This window comes from Lepeophtheirus salmonis, chromosome 9 (assembly GCF_016086655.4).
Source record: "Lepeophtheirus salmonis chromosome 9, UVic_Lsal_1.4, whole genome shotgun sequence".
NCBI classification, from domain to species: domain Eukaryota; kingdom Metazoa; phylum Arthropoda; class Copepoda; order Siphonostomatoida; family Caligidae; genus Lepeophtheirus; species Lepeophtheirus salmonis.
In genome coordinates this window covers 648,915-663,462 of record NC_052139.2, presented here as the reverse complement: position 1 = coordinate 663,462, position 14,548 = coordinate 648,915, and the positions used below count along the sequence as shown (strand labels likewise).

Sequence of the window (14,548 nt, the reverse complement as noted above, 5' to 3'; positions counted from 1 at the left end):
AATATTACTTATCTAAGAACAATTTTTCCAAAAAACCGTTAAATTTTAATTTTCAAAAGTGCCCAAATTTGAAACTACTGTAAGCTTTGTAAATGATTGAAAGAAAATGTTGCTTTATTCCCTTCTATGGCTATAAAATCTTGTGACACGATAAAACAACAGATTAGATTCCGTATCAGATATTTTTGAAGATTGTGACTCTCAATAGATTAACAACTAATATACTACTTTTATCAATTTGTGAAAACGTTTAACGTTTTATATACGTCATTACTAGGACTACAAGAGTAGAAGGTTGTTACCCCGTTGTGGTTGGTGCAATCCTTACGGTTTGTTATGTATTTACTCTAGGGGCGGTCCGTATATATGCACATATATGCTAAATATTTAGCTTCATATCAAATATTTCAATATTTATCTTTTTTTGGTCAATTAATAGATTTATATAGTTGACAAAAACCCAGAGGTGTGGTTGAGGAATAATATAAATGAATTTTTCCAATGTTTCCAAGGTAGTTTTACGATACTTTGCAATTATATATACCTTTGTTTCAAGCAGAATAATTTTAACAACAACTGACAATGTTTATACCCGTAAAATGTAAAAAATTCATCTTACAAATTTATTTAATCATGAATAATTGTATTGTATAACCTACGTATATTTTATATCAATCATTGTTTTTAAGAAGATAAATATATTCTTAGAAATAAAATATTTGTTGTAAAAGGAAATTAATTAAAAAAACTTGAAAAACTACATTAATTCTATTAAAAAACTTTTTCTGTTTATAATGTATCGAAATGCATACCGTGAGGGGTGTACCACGGTTCGTACCCAGCCATGATTAAAGAGTACAGTCTCACCCCTAATCATTACTCAACTACAACTTTGTTATTGTATACCTAACAATAATAATATAATCTTTTATGCAAAATAGATCACACCTTGCAAATAATGACCATATAATGTCCAAGACATGTGTTGATAGCAATTTTCTTACAAAAGTCAAATGATCAAATACCATTTCTTTCCTTTAATAACATAATTTGCATTTAAATTATGTTGACAAAAAATAGAAAATATCAAGACTTAAATTTAGAATAAAACAGGATGTTGTCATTTCATATTTTTTTACCCTTAGGTATAAAAATCTTTTTAAAAAACCCTAATTTTTTTCATATACTTTTACATATCATATTCGTGTGAGTTTCATATTTTTTAGATACTCATTTATTTAAGAACTCAAGGGATATACATTTTTGTATATTCTCATGAAACTAAAGAACTTATGAATATAGAATATTTAAGCATATTTTCATAAGTGTATGAAATTTAAATATATATGAAATAATAATCATATGAAGACAAGTGTTGGGTAAGATTACTTATTTGAGTAATATGTAATTTATAACATACTACTCTGTAGAAAAAAAATTAGTCATTACATAGAATCAAGTTTAATTATTTTACTTTGCATTACATTACATATTTTTCAAATCCTTTTAACCCACCGTAAGTGAACATTCTTTTTATAACAAGATTAGTGAATAGAGTAATAAAGAAAAACTATAAATGAAATTAATATACGATTATAATGTTTTAGTCTTTAAATTTTGTGTTATTGGTTAACTATATTTTCCATTTTGCACTCGTAAATATCACTTAAAATGTTGTTGATACTTTTATCAATATAAGACATCAATCCATTTTTGACATAATATGAACATCTTGAGTTTGACTTTTGAACAAGATATAATAATGTCTTTTTAGCAAAAAACATTAAATAACTTATTGTTGATCGAAATTTCATTACTTTAATTAAATTTTTGGAATTACATAAAGTACGCATCCATTTTTATAAGGTTTCAAGTATTTAATAAAATAGGAACAAAGATATATTTGTCTAAAAAACATAACTTATCCTTTGTTTTATTTTTAAGTATTTTTTTCTAAATCCAGATATGGATAAAATTTTATGCTTCTACCCCTTGCAAATATTCCCCTTCTGTCAATTTTTCTTGTACCAAAAATAAGACATCAATAAAAAATCAAACCTTATCCCTATATAATATTTACAAAATCTTAAAAACATCAGTTTGGGGTTGATAAAAACATTAAATATCTTTTTCTTATGAAATATTCATTACTTAATGGGAATTTTGGGAATCAAAATTGTACCCTTCAGTTTTTGAAATGGTTTCAATAGCTACAATATTAAGATTTTCTAGCTATTGTCGCATTTTACAATTTAAAAAAAATAATTCAAGAAATGAAAAGGAAAATCTTTGAAGGAAAACTGTTCAAAAATCCACAAAACCTCGAATAAAAATTTCCTAAATACACAGACAAGTGCTAAACAAGGAAAATAATGATCACATATTCGAAATAAATTTCATGAGCATACTAAAAATAATTAGTCATTAATGCACATTTAAATAAAGTAAAATCATTTTTGAATTGACTAACATAGAGTTAAAATGTCAACAATGCTACTATCCCTTTGGCGGGTGTTTTAAATTAAATAATTTTACAGTTCATATTTTTATATATCTTTTACTAGATTTGCTGTATCAGTATTTTTTTTAAATAATCTTAGTAAAAATTTCAACCACATTGAAAAGTGTAAATGAATCAAATCAGAGGACTTGGGAGGATAAAAGTCTTTGTGTCAGAAATTTTCTTTCATCCAGTCTTGAACCATGTTTGCTGTATGCACTGGAGTATTATTTGTTAGAATATCCACCACTGCTTTGTAGACTTTTTAAAGATCTTGTGGAATTATGACTCTTAAAATCCTTAAGGAGTCAGCTGCTGTTCGACACCCAATACATTCCTAGCAGCCTTTTGAGGTCAATTATATTAGTTTACCACATATAAGCCAATCACTGAGACTTTCTACATCTTCTACAAGCTTTCTGAATTTGTACACTGTAAGACAGTGCCCTGAATTAATTTTTAAATGGAATTACAAAGAAAATATTAAACGTGAATATAAGGGTGTCGATAGTTAATATCTGTAAAATTAAAAAAAATGCAAAAAATTTAATATTTTGTAAATAACTTTTGATTTTTGAAATTTTTTTTCAAAAATTTAATAATTGATGTTTAATTTTTGAAATAGTATTATCAAAAAAAAAATAATTTTTTGTGAATTGGTATTATTTTTGATATTTTTTTCAAAAAATTATGATGTGACGAATTAGTCACATACGAGAATAAAGGATTAACAATGTCGGGAAGAACGAATGTGATAATAAACTTTTTGCTTCAATTTTTATTAATATTTAACATATAACCATGATACCATATTTTTTATTTAATAAAAAAAACAGTTTTAGCTGATATAAATGGAATAAAATGGTAGGAACTTTACAAAACCTCTGAAATTATCGTCGTATAGGGGGTGTTAATGACTTTTTTAACTCCTAGTATGCTATTCAAAATGCTTGTATATTTACAATAAGATAATTAGTTGTTTTATAAAATTTGTCGATCGTCTTCTGATTGGATTAAGAGATTACTCATTACTTCTTGAGTAAAATTTTATACTCTCACTATTAGTTATCTGAAAAGACACTGGAATGTGACGGACAAATTTCCATTTGTGCACTCCATACAGGACAACCGTCTACACTGTTAGGAATCCCAAAATATTTGAGAGGAAGAAGGTCTCTGTCAAAAAGGTCAAATTCAACTCGAATGAGTTAAACAAAACAACCTAGGCCAATCTCCTCAAGTCCATGAGGGTCCGTTCAAGATAACTTGGGATTTCACAGCCGACTGTCCCCAGAGCTTACAAAAAAGTGCGTGAAAATACCCTTGTGAGGACAGAGAGGCCACTTTTGACACCAACATAGAAATAAACCATCTCTTCCTTTGCAAAACTCGTTTGAATGAGTCTTTTGAGCTATTTGGAACTATTATGTGATACTTTTGACCCTCTACAGCCCTGATACCAATCCCCCTTCGACTTCATTTTTTGGGTGCATGTCGAAGGGAAGGGCTGCAGTACCTTCCTTCAATTGCACCATGACAAATAACTACAACCGTAGTGGGTGTCTGGCCTTCCACCACCACCACCACCTAGAAGCTTTTTTTTGCCGCTAAGGGTGGCTGCATTAAGGATTAAGAGAGTACACACATATTTATTTATAGCATTAGTTTTGTTGAAATTCTATTGTTAAATGATGAATTATATTTATTTGACATTTAAAATTCAATGTGTTTGGAGTTTGATATATCAGTCGATAGTGCAAGGTTACTAAATATTAATATTCATAATTCTAAAGGAATAAATCATTTTGTGTTATAAATACAAAAAAAGCAGTTTCCTTAATTTTAGCATATTAAAGAAATAAATGCATAGAGGGGACAAGATGAGTGAAGTTTGAACAAAAGTATTAGCACACAAAAGACATATAATATTAGAATGATCAAATTAATATGCTGATCTAAGAACAGTTCTCCTTCTTCCATATTTTATTTGTCAAACAAGATAGCAATACAATAATATGTTGTAATTTGTATTTTAATACTTTGCTTCTGATGTATTCACTAATTTATCATAGCTAAAAAGACGTCTTATTTTTTTTATGTCTAACATTCATAATAGGTTGAGTTGAGTAATTTGTAAAGAAAAAACTACCTTCAATAATTAGAAAAGAGAAAACGGTTGTTGTGTGAGCTCTTTCTCATAGTTTGTATATTATTTAAGTAATCATCTTGGTGTTAACTTTTCTCTCTGAAGGAAGCATTCCCTCTTATCTTTGGTGTTCATTAATGATTTAGAAATTCATGATATCAATAAATATACGTTTATGAATTTAAATATATTTACAATATTTTTTTGCAATAATGTTTTTTGTAAATGTGGAAGGTTCTCCACGTGTTAGCAGTAATTCATTTTCTCCCTCTAAAATCACACAACAGTAAGCTGATATTAACAATTCAGTAGTAATACAAGCCCTACTCCCACCTTTTCCTCTTTTTTAGTTTTCACTCCAAAACTTTCAACCTTAATAATAAGTAATTTCAACATGAAAAGGTATTTTCAACACTGACTGATATAAAATGATGTAATAAAAAGTTAACCAATCAATTTATGTCCTGAGCAGGCAACGTTCAAATTCTTTATACATCTGTATACCTAAAGATAAAGTAAAATCCTATTATGCCTTGCCATACAATTCCTTGACCCATAGTTATTTCAAGGTCATTGATCCCCAAAGAAATAACTAAACAAATAAAACATTTAAAGTGGCTCTCCCATACCGTCATCAATTTCAAATCTCCTTGCATCTCATTCAAAATGGAATGTTATGTAACTCATCTCTCAAGGTATTAATGCGTCTTTTTTTCTATCCTTTTCCATAGCTAATATTCATTGGTACAGACTGCAGATATTTTTATAATACATCCTTAATATGCTGAGCTGCCAATGGAAATTCCCTTCTCTTAGTATATTTATTTTTCTATGATTGCCATCATAAGTCATTCGATTAGAAAAAACCACTAACTAGAACTTTTATACATAATATATGCAGATCTTACCCATGGGGCTATTGATCCGTTTAACAAAGAATATACTCATATGTATTAGAAATATGAATATACTGTATGTTTTAGAATACGTACTATAGAAACATACTTGTATTTATGCCCTCAATATGTCATATTAAGTCGTCCTTAATATAAAGAATCTTCAATCATCTAAGATATTTTTCAATATATATTGGTGATGAAATGAAATCATTTTTGTATGCAATGCATATATAATTATATTAATTACCATATTGGGTTTTTGATCTTGTTCATATATTAATAATAATAGATTTAAATTAGAAAAATTGAGGGTGATACTGAATTTTATTTTGAGGAAAGAAAAGTTTAGTCTAATATGACAATTGTAACATTTTTTATACCATTTTGACTTTGCTGTAGCACATTATCTGAAGTTTAACCCCTACTCTTCCAAAAATGTGTAATTTATTAAACATATCAATATTATGCCTATACGAAAAGGCTTATGTTAAGGGAATATTGTATACTGTCAATTGTTAAAAACTGGATTTTTTATGTATTGGTTTATTTACAGAACCATAGCAAATATATTGCCCTTTGAAAACATATAGGGAAAAACACAAGAGGAGAGGCAATGTTTTTTTGTAAAATTAAAAAAGAGATCCCATAACATTTTTTTTTTCAATATGTAAGTATACTGAAGGGATATGGAGTCGAATGACAAAGATATAGAATTACAGCAAGAGCAAATCATTTTCATTCCATCTATATTGGCCCCATTATACAGAATATTAATTTATTCATAATAAAAATAGAGTGCATGCTTTATAAATTTAGAAGTACGATGACTCCTTTACTAAGTAGTATTTTAGATTTGTTTATAAGATTTGTGATATGTATTAAATTTACAATCCGATTATCTATTAATAAAAATTAAGAAGAGTTAAAGTAGAATATAGTCAAACCTAGATTTAAAAAAAAAAAAACTACGCCGAGATGCTTTGATCCTTTGGAACTATACCCCTTTTGGTTATCCTTAAAAGTTTATACTATCTCAGAAGAGGTCTTCCTCATTTTGCACCGACTTTGTAATGGTCATCATATACTCGGGATTCCTTCTTTTGATAATTATCAAACATTCAATACTTATAATGTAACTCTATCAATGAAAACGGACTCAAATTTTTTTTAGTGTTCATTTCAGTAGTCAGATGGAGTTGCACTGATTAAGTATAAGTAAACATTTTAATATTACATTTGATCTATCTGACTTAAGAATTTTCTTTGAAGTTCATATACATAAAGTATATTTCCTTCTCTAGAAACGCCAGGGGCACAAAGCTACGCTATAGTACTGATGTGATGAATAGAATAATTTTTTGTTACGAAATATTATTACTAAGGATGTGAAAGTTGTCTGAATCGTCGTGAGCATAGATTTTCAAAATAAGTTATGATTGTAATCTGCAAGATATTAGTTCTCTTATGGATTATTTCTCCCAGTTTTTAATTTTCAAACATAAAGAGTGGTCGACGAAACTTTTTTTTTTTTGATATCGCTATAACAAAAAGACGGATGGATATTTTTCGATAATTTTTTTTCCACCCAATTTTTCAATACATTTCGATTGTGTGAGCTTCAATAGATGCAATGGACACTCCAATTTCGTGTTTCAAATCATCAATCGTCTCTGGATGGTTAGCGTAACATTTATTCTTGACAGTTCCCCACAACAAATAGTCCAACGGAGTCAAATCGCAGCTACGAGGTGGCCAGTTGACGTAGCCGTTTCAGCTTATGATATGATTATCGAAGACGGTGCGCAAAAGATCCACTGTAACGTTGGCTGTGTGGTACGTAGCGCCATCTTGTTGGAACCAAATGTCGTCGATGTCTTCCTTTTCCATTTGGGGAAACAAACAAATCTTCCGACATGGCCCAATAGCGCTCACCATTGACCGTAACGACAGCTCCTTGCTCGTTTTCTCGCTTTCGGCAACAGCATCAATATTTTCGATTGAACGCACTGGACGAACACAGGAACGCGTTGTTTTATCAATTAACGAACCAGTTTCGTGCACACGCTTCACAAATTTATCCACAAACTGCCTGGAAGGCGTTATATTTCGACCGACGTAATTTTCTTACAGTTTCGTTTGAAGACTCTCCATTTTGGAAGTAAATCTTCAGTATTTCCCAATTTTCTTCGAGCGTAAACTTAACCATTTCGTAAACCGGAGACCTTTTACAAAATATTAGACACAATGAGAATTTAACTACAGCTCTCGGACGTAAAAAAAGGTAGTTCAAAATGCAACCACTATATGGGCCAACCGTTATAAGCAAGAGAGATCAGTATATTTTATTTATTGATATATTTCTATAGATCAATTTGGAATTTTTCAAACACCCTGAAGCACTGTGCATAGAAATTATCCACTGTAAGCTTCCACAAATATTTGATGGGCTTGAGAAGGGTTTTTCTTTAATTGGTAACAGAAAATCAATGATGTCCGCGCATTGTCGTTTGTAAGCACAAAAGTGAATTGTTGAATGAAACTATACAAACAATGAATTAAATATTGTTGACTCATATCAAAATAAGCATTTAGATTTTTGGACCGGTTTATAATGTCTAACTGGCAACATCTAAGGACCAATAGCCAAATATATCATTTCATAATTGCATTCCTAGTAGATGATCCTTAAAACAATTTATGCTACATGGAAGGACGGTGGAATCATTTTTACTCCCGCTGATTTTTACTTGTTGAAACAGTGACTATGACATGTCGGAATTCATTTTTTGGATATTTGTAGTAAGTTAATACTTGTATTGTAATTACATTAGATATATAAGCCCAAAACATATTTTTTGAGTAAGCCAGAATTGGTTAAAAACTTTTTGGGATAATTTTTGATACAAACACTACACGAAAAGAGGTCTTCTGCCAAAGTATTTCTAGTTTTAAATTAAAAAAAAACATTAAAAATCAGTAAAGATATCAATTTAATATTCTATATTCCAGAAATGAAAGGATAAAAGACGTAAAAATAGCATCTTGTGATACAAAAATATGTGCCTTTAGTTAAATTTCAATGGATCTATTCACTACATAAAGAAATACATTCGAATTATAAATTATATAAAATGAAATACTTTTTATTCAGCTAAAATTATTAAATGCTCATGTAGTCTATTTGGAGATTCCTCATTGATTCATTTATTATTGTATGGATAAATGATCATCAAGCATCGCATATTTACCCTAATTTTTTCTTTGTGTGTAAGAGTGTATATATACATGCATTATATTATTTCAATACAATTGAGTATATATATCTATATATATATATAAAGATATAGACATTGATGTGAACTTTTCTTATATATTTTTGACCATATTTACTAAAGAAAAACATAAATAAAAAAGAAAGCTAGAATAAGCCTTTTTCTATTCAGCCATGGATAAATAAAATATAAATAATTTATATTCTTTCACTTACCATATATATATATAGATGTACATAATGGGGTGAAAAGGTATGTCAATACCTTCAATAAATTGAACATCAACAAAGAAACTCATTTCAAAACCTCTTTCCGACTTTCTTGATAAAAAAGTATTTTACGATAAGGCTCTAAAATAATTTATTAAGTTGACAAGAAGTAATTTCGTATTTCACACCCTTTTTTTAACAAAGTATATCTTGCTCATTACTGGTCACATTGGAACGTACAATAAGACATTGTAAAGTAGTTCATATAAGCAAGAAACGTTTTTCCGACAGTACTGCGCTGTGCGGGTTGAAACAAGTTGAAAATAACTAAGAAAATTTGCATATGTACCAGGCCAATAATCTTTCAGTTCGTGTGGTTAAAGCAATTTTTTTTTTTTCGTTCAGTTCATTGCTCTAATGTGAGAAACTCAACCTTTTGAAGCTGTTTATTAAACTGAAACCCCCAGGATTGATGAATAGGAGTCAACACGATCAGCAAAAGTACAAAGTTAAAATTTAATTATTGTCACCTATTAATAATTAGTAAATAAACATCGCAAAGCGAATAATATCATTGGATTAGATGTGACAACTCGACTTTTTTGAGATATTTGGACAATTAGCACTTTGATGGATCATGACAATAAACGGAAGTTATCATTATGTGGAAATGGTTGTGAGTTTGACACTTATGAAGTATTCCGAGTGGAGGGCACCATGTAGTCGATCTGTGGACTGAGGGATGAGCCGAAGGAAATCACCTCTCATTAAATAAGCAGTGTAGCTTTTTATTGCTCCTACGATGATCCATTAAAGTATCACTACAAGATAAATGTTATATGAATCATGAAGAGGAACTTCTTTATCATCAAATCCATTAACTCCTAAAACAGAAAAAAACTATAAACATACTGAAATAGAAATATATAGTACAAACTCCAATGATTAAGTAATCCTATCTAAAAACTTTTTCTAGTAATTGTGATCGATTGAGTCAAGATCCCTCTCCACCTAATCCAATAAAAAGTTATCGATTTGCTAAGTTCTTTCATAATTATTGTTATATTAAGATTATTGATTTTTAACTATCTGCTGTCGTTGTTCAATTTCGGGATAAAAGGAGAAAGTATGACGTCCAGACAAACTTATACGATGCACTCAAGTGTATTATTGTCTATTGCTGATTTTGTTTCTTCGTTTATTAAAATGTTAAATTGAGAATTTTGAGAAGTCCGTGCTTATATTTATTTTTTATCATTTGTTGGAAAATGTTGGTTATAAATTTTTTAGTTTTAATTTTACTACGTACAGGATAGTTGACTTACCAATGAATAGAAGAGTTGTAATTGGGTAAGACTTTATAAGATGCCCATAAGTTACTTATATCTCTCGAAATGCCAATTACGAGGGTTGGGCCTTTACCTTCAATCTCTTCAATCGTACGACCTACTATGTTCTCCAGGTTTTCTTGAAAAATCCTACAATATACTCTGCAATTTATGTTATTAGTTTATGAAAATATTGTTTTTCTACAATCATTAATCAAAAAGATTAGATCAAAATTGATCTTTGAATTATTTTAAATAAGTGATTTTTTTTCATTATATTTTGGACACATTCACAATAAATATAAATTATGCTTGATAATCTATATTTACTTTTTTTTTAATTTCTTGTTCATATACCGAAATGTATACGGTTATAAATAGTACGTTGGCAATGAGTAGGAGTAAACTTTTTTTTAATATATTTTAGTCACGTCTTCAACCTTATTTTGAAAATATTCTGAGAATGGTATAATTTTTAACAGGTATTTCAGTTGAAATGTTGAAGTAAATATATGTACATATATTTTTTCAAGATTTTTCTGTCATAGGTAACAACTTATATATAAGGTTTATTCCATATTAACATACTATATATCTACATAATTATAATATGTGGTAATATTTCTTACTGTTGGTGTCTTAGAAAAGTAACTATCTCTAGGCTGGATAAAAAAAACTTTCGATTAAGTATCTATCTTCTTGGGCCTATATTAGTTCATAATCTTCTAAAACAATAGCATTTTGAAGTCTTTAGATTTCAACCTCTCAATGGAGGTGAGATATTTGGAAGATATAAAAAAGCAACAACACTAAATACAGTAAATTGTTGATTTAATCTACGTCGATGTAGATTTATCTTACTCGCCGACAAAAAGGTTTTTTTTTGTGGATCTGTCTTACAGCAGTTGGATTACTGGGTCAAATGAGGAAGTATAAAGAATCATTAAAACCAGGTTTTCAGCCCAGTTATGGTTTTGGGCGTCGATTCAACAGATGGAAAAGTCACGCTACCTCACTTTTTGCCTGTCAATGAGTCAAAAATTGACTCCAAGCCCTACATCCAGGTGCTCCATGACGAGGTCAAGCCATGGAATTATGTTAATGATCTAAATCGAGCATATGTTTGGCAACAATTCGTTGTTCCTTACCACTCCTATAAATAATCTCAAGGTTATCATTTGAACAATTTGAAAAACTTTGAGTAAATGAGATGCGGCTCCATCATCAGTAAAACTAACTTCTTTATTTTAATTTTTTTTTGGTGTTCCCATAAGGAAGGCTTGCCACGTTCACATTAAAAAAAAGGATTTTTGTTTCTAGGAAATATATAATTTTAAATGTATCTATTTAGTTAATTTTATCAAGTTAAATAGCTTTAATGACTAAAGTATAAGTTTTTATAATGTTCATGTAATTGATAATTGCCATTTTTCTTTTTTATAGATAACAATATTCAAACCACTGAAATTTACAAAAATGGATTTATTGATTTATTTGCGACAACAACACCAACCGTCTCACCTTTTGAAGCATTAGCATTGGCAAATAAAAAGCCAGATATCTCAGTTCAACAACAATCAAATGATTTGAAAAGAAGACAAGAAATAATTCTACAAAGACAGAAAAATAAATATATAACAAAACAACAGGAGTTAAATGCAAGGATTAATGCTCAAAATAGGCTACTATCCTTATCAACGCCTTCTCCTAAAAATATCGAGAGGCGTCAAAGTGTCTATACTTCAGATCTAAACCGTTCTACCATGTTTGCTCTACAAAATCATAATCAACAAAATCAATTTAATAGACAAGAAAATAATAGAGCTCACCTTCTGCACAATCAACACCAACAAGGACACATCACGCAAAATGAAAGGCACCAAGAACAGCCACGTTATCAAAACATAGTACAATCGAAAGAAAGGTTTCAAATCCCACGCAATGATCAACAACAGCTTCTACATCAACAAGGATACATCGCACATAATGAAAAACAACAAGAACAACCTTACTATCAACATTTAGTACAACCAAAACCAAAAATAAATTATAATGGAAATGGAGCGAACGTCCCATCACAACAGCAATATTTTCACTCAGTCCCAGTAAATACTCAGAATTACATAAACAACAGAGAGTTTTCCATTGTTCATACAACTCCAAAATCGTTCTATCAAAATAATGAACACACTCCACAAAATATTTATCAGAGAGAGTCATCGGTTCATTCCAACAAGGATATAAATTTAAATTATAGGCAAATCCCTCAATATCAAAATACAGATAACTTCCGCAGCAATAATAATGCAAATTTTGAACTGCCTAATCAAAAACCTACACATTATTCAAATCAAAACCCTAGAGACGTGAATCCTTATTCAAAAGATGAAATATCAATTCAATGGCGACCAAAAGCCACTTCTGGATTTGTTCCAGGGTATGAGCCTTCACCAACGGATAATCCAATGCTTTCTAAAATTAATACAAACAACCAACATTACTATACCCAAAATACTGTAACACAGATTCCAAAAGCAGAAATTCATCCAACACTTTTGGTTGACTTGGCCGCCCGACTATATTCAGAAAAGGATGAGGTAAATCAAAATCAACAAAAACATTTACATAAAATTGGGAAAAATTGTTATGCATTCGAAGAATCTGGAGTCAGTTTAATTGGCGGAGCAGAGAGATGTATCGACGGGCCTCATCACCACCACCAGCATGAGAGCTCTCTCGAATCACCTAAAGCTATTTCACATTTACTTCAAAATGACCGTTTCCGAGCTCAGCTAAACCAACCAGAGATCATAACTGCTGATCCTTTATCGTTACCTTCATTTAATTCGGATCCTAAAAGGCCTATTAGAAAAAAAGATGATTCCAAGATCCAAACACAAAGAAATCATCAAGAAAGAATACATATCTCAAAGCAAATCCCTAGAAAAGAATCAAGTACTCCCTGGAGCTTTCGACAATTCTCGTTAATACGAAACATATTTGGAGTATAATATGCAGCCTTAAAGACATTTTTTTCTTATAATTTAGGACACGGATATATTTCATTATTAGGGTAGATATTTTTACAACTTTAATTTTCAGTTACAACATAGTATTGAAAAGCCCATAATATATATTTTGTAGGCGTAGATACTCGTTATATACGCCTTTTATTTGTTTCTAGGTATATAAATATACATTTTCTGTCATGTTAATCAAAATAATAAGAAACTTACTAAATAAAGTAACTCTATATAAGAATAAACCTATATACAGCAATATATTTTAGATTTAAATTTACGAACACTATTAATTGCAACTACATAACAAGAGGAATATGAAATATGAATCCCCAATCAAAAGTTATTTACTTGAAAGTTAAAAATAATCCGTAGAAGATTACAAAATATAATTTGCATTATTAATCAAGTTGATTTTAAATATCATATTCATATTTATGATATAAAATATAACTATCTAATCATGTTTAAAATTTAGCAGACGTTTTGCCCATAACTTTGAGTGTGTTTATAGAATCCAATATTTATATAATGCTCCCTGTTGTATATCATATTCACATTTTTATCTACGAAATATCAATGGAGTCATATTAATGAAATTTTGCAGATGATTTACACGTCGGATTAAGATTATGTAGCTACAGGTCAGTAAAGTAGCGCTATAGATATTATAATACTTCCTGGCTCATCAACCATAACGTCATGCCATTTCTTTTTGTTAGTCAATTAATTTTTATCATTCTTGGGGAGATAATATTAATGTATTAAGTTGCTACGTATTGGGTTTCCTCGTGAAAAACAGTCAGTAAAGCTTGAGGATTTTTTGAATATTTATCTTCTATATTTTTAATTAACGTTTGTGCAATTCAAGGTATTATCACAAGTGGATTGATAAAATTAAGTCATTACTATGAAAACCATGTTTTTACACCCATTTTATTCATGTAATGGACGTAAAAGCCGCTTAACTTTGTAAAACATAGTTACTTTTGTTTCATTTTACAACTTTTTATTCTTAAAAAAAAAAACCAATGACGGTAGAAAATTAGTTGTTAATTAAGCAATTCATCCCAAAACTGAAGTTATTATTTACCAATAGTCAAGAATTATTCACTAATCACAGCTTAATGTATGCATTTTTACACTCCTTTGTGCAATATCTTTCTTGTGGACC

The 14,548-nt window shown here is 29.6% G+C and overlaps 1 protein-coding gene across 1 annotated transcript in view; it reads left to right on the top strand.

Annotated features, from left to right (window-relative positions):
• LOC121124318 (uncharacterized) overlaps positions 1-13,623 on the top strand; it is an 87,665-nt gene extending 74,042 nt beyond the window's left edge. The window contains exon 6 of the mRNA XM_071890995.1: positions 11,798-13,623. Within this exon, the coding sequence (XP_071747096.1) occupies positions 11,798-13,365 (1,568 nt within the window). The 3' untranslated portion in view covers positions 13,366-13,623. The remainder of the gene's footprint in view (positions 1-11,797) is intronic.
• The last annotated feature ends 925 nt before the right edge of the window (positions 13,624-14,548 follow it).